This window comes from Amblyomma americanum, chromosome 5 (assembly GCF_052857255.1).
Source record: "Amblyomma americanum isolate KBUSLIRL-KWMA chromosome 5, ASM5285725v1, whole genome shotgun sequence".
In the NCBI taxonomy this organism is placed as follows: domain Eukaryota; kingdom Metazoa; phylum Arthropoda; class Arachnida; order Ixodida; family Ixodidae; genus Amblyomma; species Amblyomma americanum.
In genome coordinates this window covers 65,769,590-65,783,594 of record NC_135501.1, presented here as the reverse complement: position 1 = coordinate 65,783,594, position 14,005 = coordinate 65,769,590, and the positions used below count along the sequence as shown (strand labels likewise).

The window sequence follows — 14,005 nt, the reverse complement described above, 5'->3', positions numbered from 1 at the left end:
CCTACTATGAAAAGTAGTTCTCGAACAGCATTATAATCGATCGAAAGCCAACCGCGCTCCGTTGCAGGCGACGGCGCAGACGATACCCGGACCGCCACCGCCGTCCACAAGAACTCTATGTTTGTAGACGGAGCAACGTTTTGGCCAGTCAGTGGCCTGAAAAGTTTCTTTCGAGGTGGAAACTTAACTAAAGGAGGTGCGTTATTTGAATTCGGCTACGTCCACGGCGTGAGGAAACTAGTGACTGAAGATGGGAGTGAAGTAGCGGCGTCGTCTACCTAATGCCTGCGACAAACGATACGCGGCAAGAGAGACAAGATGGTATTATTCTGATTTATTTTATTAGAGTACCACCCTCGGCTAACAATGATAACAATCGGCAGCCTGTTAGAGTTCTTTTAAGACAGCACGGAACGCATGTGTGATGTAAATACGCAGAAATAATACAACAAGAGCTTAATTCTGACTACGAACTAGTTAAAACCAACGTTTTCGCCGTTCCTGCTCCCGCAAACCACCAAGACTTTGTTCTCGGCCAGTTCCGATTAGTGCTGCGGCAGTCACAACGCAGCACTTAAGATCAACTTTTTAAGGCCACATAGGTGGGTGAAACAAACTCGAAAGCTAAATGCAAGATCTTGTTCAATTAACTGCCGCGCAGACCAAGTTGCCGTCGCTATCCTACAATGAACGCCCGCGCCGCCGCTAGAGGCGCGCGCGTTGCTCCGGAGTTGGATGCACACGGTGCCTATTTCCCATAATGCGAAGCGTCTCTTAAAACAGCGCAAATCATACGACGGAGAGATAGGTCGGTCGCAAAACGTGAGCCATGACTCTTTCGCCTTGCATTCTGTGGACTCAGGCTGCGTGGAGCCTCTTTACTCAGCAAGTTCAGAAGCGCAAGCTCTCAAAAGGCATTCATGCTGTTTGTGCTGGGTACGCGGCTGGTGAAGCGAATTAATCCTCACCTTGGCCGTCGAATCGACGACTTTGTGCAGGCTTCGGGGTGTTTTGTAGTGGCAAAATGTTTACTTATTTCTTTTTTGGTACGCGCCCACGAAGACACGCGTGTACATGCACGCCGTCAATTTTTGGAGCGCGATGCAAGCACGTAGTTTTCCATGTTTTCTGCGCAGTGGAAAGGTTAACATGGTTTTAGATGTGCTCAGAAATACTGGTAGTACCACATGCATGCATCATCACCTCTCATTTGGCTCATTAAGGAAAAAAGTTTCCTGGTGTGCCATAATGCACGCAGTACATGAGGCGCCGGCAGGCAAGGCAGGATTTTCCGCAGGAATAACGTTCAGCCAGAAGATGCGTCTTTTTAAAAATTATGCGCGTATACCCTGGCGACAGCTGCAGCCGTGGCAGGCTATCCAATGATTCGTTTCCGCTTACAACCCACAGGAAGCAAATCATGAATGTAGTAGAAATCGCCGCGCCCATATCATAGCCAATCACAAGGCCTGTCCGCGATCTTACTTGCCGCATAGTTATCGAACGACCAGGCTATAATCGGCAGCACAGCGCGTTATTTGTTGAGCGATGCGCGATCAATTTTTCACTCACATGTGTCGTTCAGTGACATACATGCGCTGCTGCTGCTGCTTCTTTTCGCATGTTTTCGAGGATCCCTCGAAGCTTACGTGTTCGCTTCACAACAGTACGTGAACCACTCAGGGCGAAAAGCATTGGTTTGCCTTTCTAGTAAGAGGATTCTCGTCCAGAAACGATAGGTCGCGGCTTATTTTAGGTTAAGAGCAGGAGAGAGACCAAATGACGTGAGCGAGCTTAAAAGTATTACCGAACCGTGCGAAACGTACATGGAAGCGTGAGGAGACTATCAGAGCGAGCAGAAAAGAAGAAAAAAAATTGTAAAAAAATATTTTTTCAAGCTCTGTCAATGGCTTGTCTGCCCCAAGGTTAAATTCAGATATTTTTGCAGCATCTAACGTGCACTAGACAGGTTTGACGTTAAGGGGGGGGGGGGGGGGGGCAAGCAGACAGTCTAAAAAGGACTTGACAAGACCTGTACTTCGTTTCAGATGGCAGAGCGTCGCAAAGCCGCTGTGATAAATGCTTGCAAGTTGGAAAAGAAGCAAGATATTAATGAAATTTTGTCAGCTAAGAAAAACTATGAACTAACAAAATGTCACTTAACGTAGGGTCAAAAAAAGATAAAAATAAAGATGTACCATGAAAATAATAACTATGCAAGTAGAAAAAGCGGGCAACAAGAGCGGAAAAAGCGTTACGTCAGTTTATGTCCGCAGAAGTTCTAGAAAAGCAGAAACTCGAGAAAAAGCATTGATGGCATGAAAACAAAAATCCCAGAAGTTTAATCAACATTCTTTAGGAATGTGGAAGATAGGCACAATTTAATACAGTTGGTAAGGTCTACCTACCCTCCTAGCGAAAGTAATTTGTTCCTGTGTACGGTAACTGCCCGGAAAATGAAATGACAGCTCACGTAGGTATCTGTTCAACTTCGCAGGTATTTACACTTGCTTCTGCACTGCTCACCGCTTGTTATAAATCTCTAATTGTTAGATCATCCAACGTCAGTCTCCGACGCTCTTCGTCCTTAGATGTCCTTGTGACAATAAACGTCATTATTCTTCATCGATTCTGATCGGGATTAGTGAATGACGAATATCGACAGCAAATATTCTGACAAAGAGCCCGTAGTAGACTTTTACTTGCCACTCTACGTTCGGACACCCCAACGGGTCGAAGTTAACCCGATGTTCTTTATACTACGGCGCATGTTTTTTTTCGGCCTCACTAAAATTTTTTTTTTCATATCTTCACTAGCGCCGTCGTATTGGCATGCTCGAAGAGTTCAATGTTTACACTTTTCATAATAAGACATTTCTGTTAGCATTTTTATCAAAACTTATGCAGAATATGATCTCGTATGCTTAATGGTGTAGTGTTTGTTCGACATATTCGAAATGGTATTTTTGTTACCAGTTTTGTTTTTGTGGCATTCGAAAATTTGAGTAAGGTTTTAGAAACAATATAGTCGTCATGGTAAAAATCAATGGAAGAACTGCGCTTCTTTTATGAATGCTATACCCGACTTTCCTTATTATACTGCAAATCGATGCAGCGTGCCACTGCATTATTCTGCCAAATGGTGGTTTGAAATTTTACATAAAAAATGAGTGAAAAAAAACCGGCCCGTTGTAACTAAAACCAGCAGCAAAATTGTAATTTTTTTCAGCAGAAATTTTAAGCTGTCATTGCAGCAAATAAACTTTCTTCTGGCTGTATGGGCGCTAAAAACTTTGCAGTCTGTGTCCTGATCGAGAGTGGGTGTAGGCATGACAAGCACTGCACACGGTAGCCGCCAGGTTCTTTGGCGCTACTGAACGTGGCCCCAAATTCGTCTGCTTGCGTTCTCCGAGCCAGGCAGAGTACGTGGTCTCCGCGCCTGCTTTTGCGGCTTCGGCTGTCCCCGCCGTCAGCCGAGTTTCTTACCTGGACTGTGTTCGCTCTTTCTTTCCCGCGCTTTTGGTGTTTAAATAGTCGGCCCCGTGCAGCTTGTCTTGTTGGGGCTTGGTAGTGCACTCAGCGTATCTCGCTGCCTTAACGCGCCGTAACCTCCATCCTTTATTCGCGGGCTTTGGCGACACCTTCTGCCGCCTCCTTAGCCTAGTGTGCAGACATTAATTCTTCCTTTTTCTACGGAATTATAATAATCATCAGCCTAAACACGTCCTGTGCAGGCATTATATAGGCCTTTCTCAATAACATTCAATTAGTCCAATCCTGTTCCAGCTGAGGCCACATTATCTCCGCTAGCTTCCGAAGTTCATGCACCCAACTGACACGACGCACCCAGCTATACGTTCCGTCTCTTGCAATCAACTCCGCTAACTGTGACCATCGGCCTTTTGCAATTCATGCTCTGTCCATGTCCGTTTCTTCTTGATTTCAGCTGGCAGGTCACTTACTCACCCTGTTCACTAGACGACTTTGGTCTCATCCGGTCTATTAACGTCGCATGTGTTACTTTCATGTCCATAGCTCCTGCGACGTGGGCAAGCATTTGTATCTATTCAATCATCGGGCATCATCGCAGGGTGAGAGAAGCGCTGCAGAACAAGCGGATGTAAATGAAGACGATTTATAAAACGTAACGCGACAGGTTACCAATAAGAAGTCTTTACTCACGTCCTCTATTACGTGTGATTATGACACGTTTTTTTTTTTTTTTACCGTGGAACAACGCATAAGTTGTGCTATAATTTCTATTGTCCGCGTAGAGAGCTGTAAAGTTATAGCTGTTGCGGACTAGGCCTTATCATAATTTCTGGCATTATCGGTTTTCTGTTTTCTTACCGGTCCTGTAACAACCCTTCAATAGGGTTAACAGTGTAAACAAACACTGTGTTCACATACTGAAAGCCAGGGCATTACGCTGCATTGAACTCATCATCATCATCAGTCTGACTACGCCCACTGCAGGCCTAGACCTTTCCCATGTCTCTCCAATTATCGCTCTCCGTTGCCGGCTGCTGCCACCCTATGCCTGCAAACTTACTAATCTCATCCGCCCACCTAACTTTCTGCCGCCCCATGCTGCGCTTCTCTTTAGTTGGAATCCACTCCGTTACCCTTAAGGACCAGCGGTTTTCTCACACTGCCCAAGCTCATTTCTTCCGTTTGATTTCGACCAGGGTCTCATTAATCGATGTTTCTTCCTTCCACCACTCTGACAACTTCTGGTTTTTTAACGTCGCACCTACGATTTTTCTTTCCTTTGCTCGCTGCTTTGTCCTTAACTTAAGCTGAACCATTTTTGTTGGCCTCCACACTTCTGCCCCATAGGTTTGTCCCGGTAAGATGCAGCATCTGTGTACTTTGCTCTTGAGGGATATTGGTAGACTGCCATTCGTGACCTAAGAGAACCTGTCATATGCGCTCCACCCCATTCTTACCCTTCTGGTTGTTTCCCTCTCATGATCCGGATCAGCTGTCACTACCTGCCGTACTCCTTTACCAGCGGCCTCTACCTTCTCTAAGTAGACGTCTTCCCTCACCACTTCCAGCACCTCGCTACCAATTCTGAACTGCTGTTCCCCTGATAGACTGTGGAACATTCCTTTGGTTTCCTGCATGATCGTTTTCAGACCAATACTTCTGCTCTGCCTAACTGATTGATCATGCTTTGCAGTTCATCTCCTTAATCTTTAGCAAGGCAATGTCATCAGTGAATCGCAGCTTAGTTAGGTATTTTCTATCGAATCTTATCCCCAACCGTGCCCAATTAAGGCTTCGGAATACCTCGTGTAAACAGCCGGTCAATAGCATTGGCCTGATCGTGTCTCTCTGCCTGACATTCTTCCTTATTTCAATTTTATTGCTGTGTTTATGGAGGACTACGGTGGCTATGCAGTCGTTATAGATATCTTCCAGTATATTGATGTAAGGCTCTTCTGCACCCTTATCCCGTAATTCCTGCATCAGTGCTTAGGTTTCCACTGAGTCAAATGATTTCTCGTAATCAATGAAGGCTATATATAGGTGTTGGTTATATTCTGACCGTTTTCCTATCAGATGACTGATAGTGTGCATATGGTCTATTGTCGAGTATCCTTACGAAAGCCGGTCCAATCAACTGGTCGGTAGAATTTATAAAGCTGTCCTGATTCTATTTGAGATTACTTTACTTAGTAAACACCTTGTAGGCAACGGACATTAAGCTGATCGGTTTGTAATTTGTAATGTCCATGTCGACTCCTTTCTTATGAATTAAGATAATGTTAGCGTTTTCCAAGCTTCTGGTAAGCTCGACGCCATAAGAGTATCACGTGATAAGGCGTTAGTGCATAGCACTTACTTTGGGAATTTCTTTTTCTGCGGGTTACCATTCGGATTGAAAATAGGAATGGTTCAGCTGCTTCTGCTGCAGGGCCCTTCGTTTCCTGCTAAACCCGGTTTTTCACCGATCCTTGCAGGTCGAGCAGATTTTATAAAAAAATGTGGGATAAACTTGATTTCTACTCGAAAATGGGCTCTAAAGGGAGAGTATTTTTGCCGAAGTACAAAGCTAAAGCAACTTTATTGAGTCGCTGCTGTTGTATACGTATGCCATTTTTTTTCTTTTTGGTTTAGTGCAGACAATTTCTGTCCTTCTTTAACGCTTTTTATTCGGGGGTTGAATAGGGACAACATATTTGAGAAGCCAGAATCCGGAGCGCAGATGCAGACCGGGAGTATCATTTGCTTTAATCTACACATGATCACGATGTCCTGCTCTAATGTTGTTGCGCGCTTAAATTGGTCACCATTGCGATGTTGAAAGAACGGTTTCGCAGTTTAGAAGGTGGACATTTCTGCATCACAAACAGAAGTGCTTCTCATTGAGATGGAAATGTTAGAAAGCGAAGTGACTGCATGAAATGAGAAGAAAATTATCTGGATTTATTTCATTAAATCTCAATAATTTTCTTCCTTAAATTCCCGAACGCATTACATAAAGGGGGAGCAAAATCAGGATCAAAATACAGCAAAATTAAATGGATAACAGAGAAAAATAACAAACAAAACAGTATGTAACAGTTTAATGATCTTGTGTCGCGTATACAATGCAAATTGGAATGCACGGGAAGGAAACAGGAAAAAAATTATATATGCAACTCTCAATCAATCCAAGAGAAAAATACAGCGCATAAGGCATGACATAAAAAGAAGTAACAGGTATAAATATTTTGTTGATGCGATAAATATAAAAAGGATTTACGAAAATAATTAGCAAAAAAAATCGCAGGATTTCATATGTCGCGCAAAAACGAGCGATGATATTCAATTATTTTCGCGGAAGAAACAAAGTGGGAAAAACTGCATTAAGGATTTTTTTAATCACCTGATTTTTACCCGAATTTGAACGGAAGGAGTAGCGCTCCGTTTTTACCTGCTGGGTTCCGAAAAAGAGAACCCGAGAAAATAAGGGGCCGTAATTATAAGGCGCAGACAACGCATAAAACGACAGGACCTGAATGTGGGGCCATTACTCGACCAGTGTTGTAGAAAGAGTGCTCATCTCATGGTCCGTCTTATGTCGTTCTTGTGAAAGGCACGACTCTATGTTCAGATGCATCACTTTCATCTTCGTGCAGATGGGCGTACCTCCAGATCGAGTCTAATGAGCAAGTGGAGGACGAGGTGCAGGCTTACGCTGCAGGTGCCTTGGAGGCTAATCTCACGAGGCAGCTGATGGAGTACCAATGGACGAACCTGTTCGCATTCTACTGTGACAACCAGACCGATTACTGCCGTAGGCTGGAGGAGTTCATGGACAAGCACCTCATATACTCACAGCTGAAACAGCACCGCTTTAAGCACGAGGACTCCTTTTGGCACCTGGTATGACTACCGAAAGCTTTACTGGAAACTTGCAATAGAGTGATCAGTCGGGTATAAACAATGGGAACATTTGTATTCAGCCCAGCGAAGAAGTTTATCTGAATGCGCGGCGGAAAGACTTTCACTAACGTGTAACCAAAAGAAAGTAGGCTAGACAGAAGCTTAATAATAATGTATTAAGCTGCAGTAATGTAATAAGCTGTAATACGAATGAGCTTTTATGATATCCACCAAGTAAGCGCTGCCTTCGAGTTGAATTCGATAACTGAGCTTTTGGTGTTAAATGCGCAGTAATTGAAGCGCGCTGCAGAGGAAACCACAGAAGTGGTTATTTTGCAAACCCTAAATACAAAAGCGGCAAAGACGGTACCTTAAAGTGTTTTACAAAATACAGCTGAACAATTACCAGCGTCAGTTCGCAGGCTTCACGGCCTTCGGACGGTGTCAGCAGCCACACAATATTGTCGACACCTGGATGATCGCAGACGCTCGGCAACCTCATTGCATTCCTTCCGCAAAGGGTTTTCTTGCTTGACGTCAGTTGCTTGCGCACTTTTTTTTTGCAAGTTACATCGAACTCAGAAATGCTGAGTTCAACATGCCGGCTCTAGTTGAACGAAGGTACGTGAAGAAAGTGGGTGCTATGTACAGTCGAGAGTATGAAAGCTAACCACAATGACGTCACCGCAGCAGCGAAAATCGCACCCCGCGGCTGGCGGTAACACGCCTGGCGCTTTTGTTATCAGCGTGTTCGTAACCACAGCTCCAAGCTTTGCTATCTGGCGCTCCTGTGTCATGTCACTAGTGCTTACTTTTTTTATTCGCGACTGTATAGCTCCCGATATCCACACATCTATAATAGAATGCGGCAGGTCGGCTCGGTACATATTGCAGTCGAGAAAATGAAAATTTTTCTTGTGGGCGTGGTACTGCACTTAATGGCTGTTGTAATTACCTGCGGCACCAACAGGTATCGTGGAGATCTGGGCGGCGGGCCCTATTTGCAGACGCCCCGACTGGATATACTTGCGGGCAATTGAAGCACACAAGCGCCCTGTGCGATGTCAGTACAAGCTAACGAACCACTTATGGCAGAAACTTCGAAGCCCCCCAGTGTAGTGTCTTCATAGCCAAAACACGGCTTCAGCACATCAGCTTCAACCTACAGCAAGCAATGCAAATACTGTAAATGAATACACGCCGGCGTTCCAGGCACTCAGGCTCCAGTCAAGCATTTAAAGAAATTGATATTTTATTTTAACGAACCTGCTCACTTTTGCTTGTGGCTACAGATGCAGAACTAGAAGCTGATTTTGATGGACAAAATCAGAGTAAACGAGCGCTGATTCCGTGCTTGTTTCAAACGTAATGCACCAACTCGCCATGATGCCACACTTCTGAAGCTAAATTAACGAACTCACAAAACGCCACGACACCTGGAGCTTCGCTGTATAAAAAAAAATAGCAAGGTGCATACCGTGTTAGGAAAACTTCAATATCTTATTCGTTATTTATTTCATTTGGCTCGGTGTTGTGGACCCCGTGCGTATTCTTACTCTTCTGCTCAATCCCAATCGCAGATTCGTAGCACTTCCCGATCAACTTTTCGTGCTCTTTTTGGAGCAGACATGTTCCAGTGGCTGATCCGGATCGGGTTTCATTTCGTGCAATGGAAGATTTGGAGCAGTTGCTGAGCCAAGATAGCTCCGTGGAGTCGTCCTGACTGCTCCGCCGAAATCGGCGTATTGAAGCGGAAGTATGCCGTTTCACAGCAGACGACGCGCACCAGAGAGTGCTTTGAGCATCCCCGGCTGCTTCCAGCCGGAGCACAAGTCTTCCAAACGCAGATTCAAGCGCTTCGTCGCGGAGCCGGCAGACCGCTTCTGGTCTTCCATTGGAGTTATCATAAGCTTATTCAACAGCTCTGAACAAAAGCATTTTTGAAAAAGAGAAATATTTCATGAAGGAATTTTTTTTATATATTTTAAGATTTCACTGTAACAATCAATATAGCAGCAATCTCCCGCCGGCAGGCTTGCATTTTTTGCTACTAACGCTTTTGGTATCGTGAAAAGCGGTCCCCAATACATTCTTATGGAAGCCTTAACTGCTGAATGCGAGCGATGTAAACACTACAAAAGAAAAATTTTGCTAAATATTAAAAGAATGGAACGTTATCTTAAATATTTCCATAGCAGTACATTACAGTTTTCAAATTTTCAAAATTTTTATCCAAGAATGTTGGACATACTGGAAGTAAGCTATAAGTATGATCTCCACAAGAGAGCCAGATGATTCTAGATGTTACTATAAGCACGCGTTTGAGAAAATCTGTTTGACTAACTAAATAACGGTTAGAATTGATAGTAGATTTATACGTTAGGGGCGAGAATAAAGGACTTATTGCTTTATAACCAAAGCTTTTAAACAAAGGGAATGTACTTGTGACCCGTTGCTTATCGCAGGCCCATCTTCAACACAAGCAGCTGGTGGGTGTGAGTGATGCCTTCGAGAACCACACCCTGGACTTTTCACGGGAGTTAAACGGCTCCACACGAGCAGTGTGAGTTCAGTGCACTTTATTTCCACTTAAATTACTCAGTTGCAGTAAAGATCAGAGTGCGCATGTGGACATTTCTTTTGTGGAGTTTTTACGTCCCAAAGCAACTTAGGCTTTTAGGGACGCCGCAGTGAAGTGTTCTGGAAATTTCGACCACCTGAGGTTCATTAACGTTCACTGACATCCCACAGCACACGGGCCCCTAGAATTTCTCTTCCATCGAAATGCGACCGTTGTAGCCGGTTCCCCCCCCCCTCCCCCCACCCCAAAAAAAATATTCAAGGGGGCTGTGTCGCCGTGCCTATAGTCGGCATTTAGAGTTGGTCGCCGCTGCTTACAGCGTACTATTCCTGATAGGCTTGGTTACTCGAGCTTAGCATGTTTCTGGCCGCGCGTGTACACTGTGCAGGGCAATATATAAGGGAACAGCTGAGTACCTGCTCGCCAAAGATCCAATCAGTACTGAGGGGTTCATTAGCGTAACGGGTGGTTCGGTGAGTGGGGAGCCCACGGAGGAAAATAAAACTACACGCAGAATAATAAGCACAAACCGCTTCGTACTTAAGAGCTAATCTCCGTGTTTCGTATTTATAAAAAGCTCGTGAATTTCGCTCGTAAATTTCCAGAAGTTTAGGCGCGCAAAATCCAAGACGTTTCTCTTATGTATTTGCTAGAATATATGCCTGCGTGTGCGTTCTATGACTGCGATATTGTTATTGCTTTTATACTGCCGTGTAGGAATCTTGTTGGCGCTAGTAATAACGTATGCCTGATAAGGTTTGCTTCGCGCTTTATTTTGTCTAAATAAGCTTCAGTTCTTGGTAGCACTTTTGTCGCACTTGTACTTTGACTGTTAAGCATGTTTGGTTTTCTTGCATGTCGTATTTTGTTTGTGCAGCTTTGATGAGCGCGAAAGTCTTGCCGCCAAAACGAAATTAGTACGGTTCAATGCGTACCACTGCCATATGAAGAATAAAAGATAAGCCCGAACTCGAAATGAAACTGAATTGGAGACATCCTCGCAATGAATTTCTATATCCCTCTTTTCTTTTGAAGGCTTCTGAATCGAAAGGTGAGGGTTCTACCTGGTCACGGCAGTCGCATTCCGATAAAGGCAAAATGCTAGATGCCCTTTACTGTGCGATGTCAGTGCACGGTAAAAAAAGAACCCAGTGGTCAAAATCACCCGAAGCCCTCTAATACCGTGTCTCTCATAGCCTGATTCGCTCTGGGACGTTAAACCCCGTAAACCATAAACCAATCTTTTCAGTCGAGTATCCCTGTTAGACAGCACCATCCGTGGTTTTATCCCAAGTAGAAGCTGGTTTTATCCCAAGCGTAGAAGCTGCGGAGAGCTGCGCATGTTTCGCTTATCTCAGAGGCGGAAGTTCTGCGAGATTTGCTCTTTTCATGAAATTATGCTTGAAGGCTGGTGCCTTAAAGCAAATCCACAGAAATAATGTTGCTTCCACAGCGCCAATTTCTACCAATTTTTTGCACTTCGACCTCCTTGCTACCTGAACTGTCATCGGGCATCCAAGATTTCGTAGCCTTAAAAACCAGCTGGGCTCAGACATTAGTGGCCCAAGCAGGTAGTTGGGCAAGTTCGTAACCATTTCAGAGAGGTCGGCACCTTGACAGGAGCGGGACATGAGGAGCGATACTGACGAAAAAATGCCGCTGCTCTGTCACAGTTTTTTTCACGCAATATGCATTTCATAAAATAATAAGCCATGCTCAGGGACTGATGTGAAGAGACAAAGGAAGATACGGACACAGTGATAGTCCGCCGTTTTAGCCAACTCCAGCCGAACCCTCCAAGGGGGGAGGGAGGATTGAGGAGTCCTCTCTTTTTCGCGATGTCTGACGAAAAAGTCTGAATCGTTAGGTTAATAAAAACTGACGGGGGCGGTAGAGAAGGAGAATGGAGTGCTGATGTTGAAAGCCAAGCGCACAAAACCCTTCCAAGTGTCTAGGACAACAGCGCGGGGAACAATAAAGAAACAAAATAAAGCGACGCGCATTAGTGCTGACTACCAACTGAAAATTTATTTCTTTGCAAAACGTGAAAGTCGCCAACAGGAAGAGGCGGAAAACAAGGTGCTACAGAACGATCGCCGGAAATCGGAGCTTTAACGACTGCTATATAACGGTGACAGAAAAGGCCCCGCAAGTGCTCCAAAGGGCTAGGGAAACGGACGGCCTAGTGACCGGAAGAGAAGAATAACAAGTAAAACGTTAAACACGTGGCCAAAAGAGGCCTGGAAAAGCGACAAAACTATGGAAGACATAGGCGAGAATTACAAAGGAGGGACGTTGACAGCCTCTGAAAGCAATATGTCAGTTGTAAAGTCAACCATTAATCGGCACGTGAAAACCCCTGTGCATGTGCCGTGGCACGTGCAATTTTGCGGCTGCTTCCTTAACTTCCGGACAACTTTATGTGGCTCTGCAGTCAAAGCTAGGCAGGAAACAAAAGGAGACGAAGCTTAGGCCCTGTGCCGCGCGGTTAATCGTTCGTGCTGGAGATACGGAGTGGTGAAAGGGAAAAATTGAAGGGACGGTGCGGGTTCGCTAGGGATGATGTAGCCCACTTCTCAATTCACGGGGACCAAATGCTTTCTCGCTTCCCTTCCTGCCTAGCCTTGGTTGCGGAGCCACAGAAATTTGTCCGGGGATTATAACAAACAGAGAGACGGTGTGCTTATGCCTTGATCATCGGCATGGTGGGATCTTAGTGCTTCTATGATCTCCCCGGATAACTTCTCTTTTACTTTGGCAATAATGATGCAACGAATAAAATCAGAAGTTAAATTCTTAGTTTTTCACTTCTTTCATTAATTGCCGAGATGACGGATGCCAAGTCGCGATTGTACTGTACATCTGTGACACAGGCGTGCGCATTAACACCAGTCTTAAAGATTATGAAAATGACGTTAGCGACGTAGCAAATTCCGGAAATCTCGCCAAGCATTGAACGAAACGCAAAAACAAAAATTTTACCCCTGATTCTAATTGTTGCGTCATTAATGGCAGAGGACAAGGTAAGTTATCTCGGGATATCATAGATGAAACAGAAATTCACCATGCCAGTGATCAGTGCATGGGCACACTTTAACTCTGTCTAGAAACGAGCTGGTATTTATAGGTGCCACTACCAATTCAGTGTTTTTTGCACTTTCGGGTTCATGGTTGATTAAATGACTGGTCTCTTGCTTCTAAAAGCTTCCAACCACCTCTTCTTATTCTCTCCTGTATCTTCTACGGTGCTATCGCCTTCACCCGCGTCTTTTGGCCGCATTTTTACCGTTTTACGTGTTATTCTACTGTTCCTTTACTTTACACACTCAGTTTTTATCGCCCTTACCTGGATTTGTGCATCATTTTTTGTAACATATATATAATCTCTGACCTGACTGCACTGTTTTCCGGCGACCGCGCAGCAGGACCTCGTTTTCCACTCTTCCTGTGGCCAATATTGTATGTTTTACGTCGAAAATAATTTCAGCTTGGTAGCCAGCGCTCATGTGTGTCTCTTGATTTGTGTTTGTCCCTTGTTCCTCACGCTTTCCCGTTAGCTATGCAGCACCAACCAGCCCGAACCTTCGCTCCTGTGACCCAACATTGCTCCGATGCAACATGCCGTCTGTTCCAGGTGTTGACATAAAATGAAAAATTTCGCCATTTACTGTCGTCCGACATTAAGGATGCGGTAAAACTACCAGTAGCGTCGGCAGTGGGCTGCATACCACACGACCGTAGGTTCAAGGGCGAACTAGAACTCTGGATGGCTGTGATAATCAGGTTCGAGAAGAGATTCGCGACTCCGTTGGTCGGAGCTGTGTGAAATGCGCACATTTAATACTTCTTTTCTGGAAGGGTAAAGGGAAGGACTGCGGTAGCTACGCCCTTATTACGTATCGTCAGACACGTGAATGCCTGCACCCACATGAAAAGAAAATTTTTCCTGCTTCTTGTGCTTCTTCGAAGTAGTTGTAACAGAGTGCTGTTTATTAGGAAAACAATGGCTGTGGGAAAACAAAGTCTCTGCGTAATTACCGCCCACCA

At 44.7% G+C, this 14,005-nt stretch overlaps 1 protein-coding gene across 1 annotated transcript in view; it reads left to right on the top strand.

Moving 5' to 3' along the window:
- The window catches only part of LOC144133937 (putative phospholipase B-like 2), a 36,378-nt gene that overhangs the window by 1,093 nt on the left and 21,280 nt on the right, over positions 1 to 14,005 (top strand). Inside the window, exons 2-3 of the mRNA XM_077666985.1 lie at positions 7,131 to 7,377; positions 9,843 to 9,940. Of these exons, the coding sequence (XP_077523111.1) occupies positions 7,131 to 7,377; positions 9,843 to 9,940 (345 nt within the window). The remainder of the gene's footprint in view (positions 1 to 7,130; positions 7,378 to 9,842; positions 9,941 to 14,005) is intronic.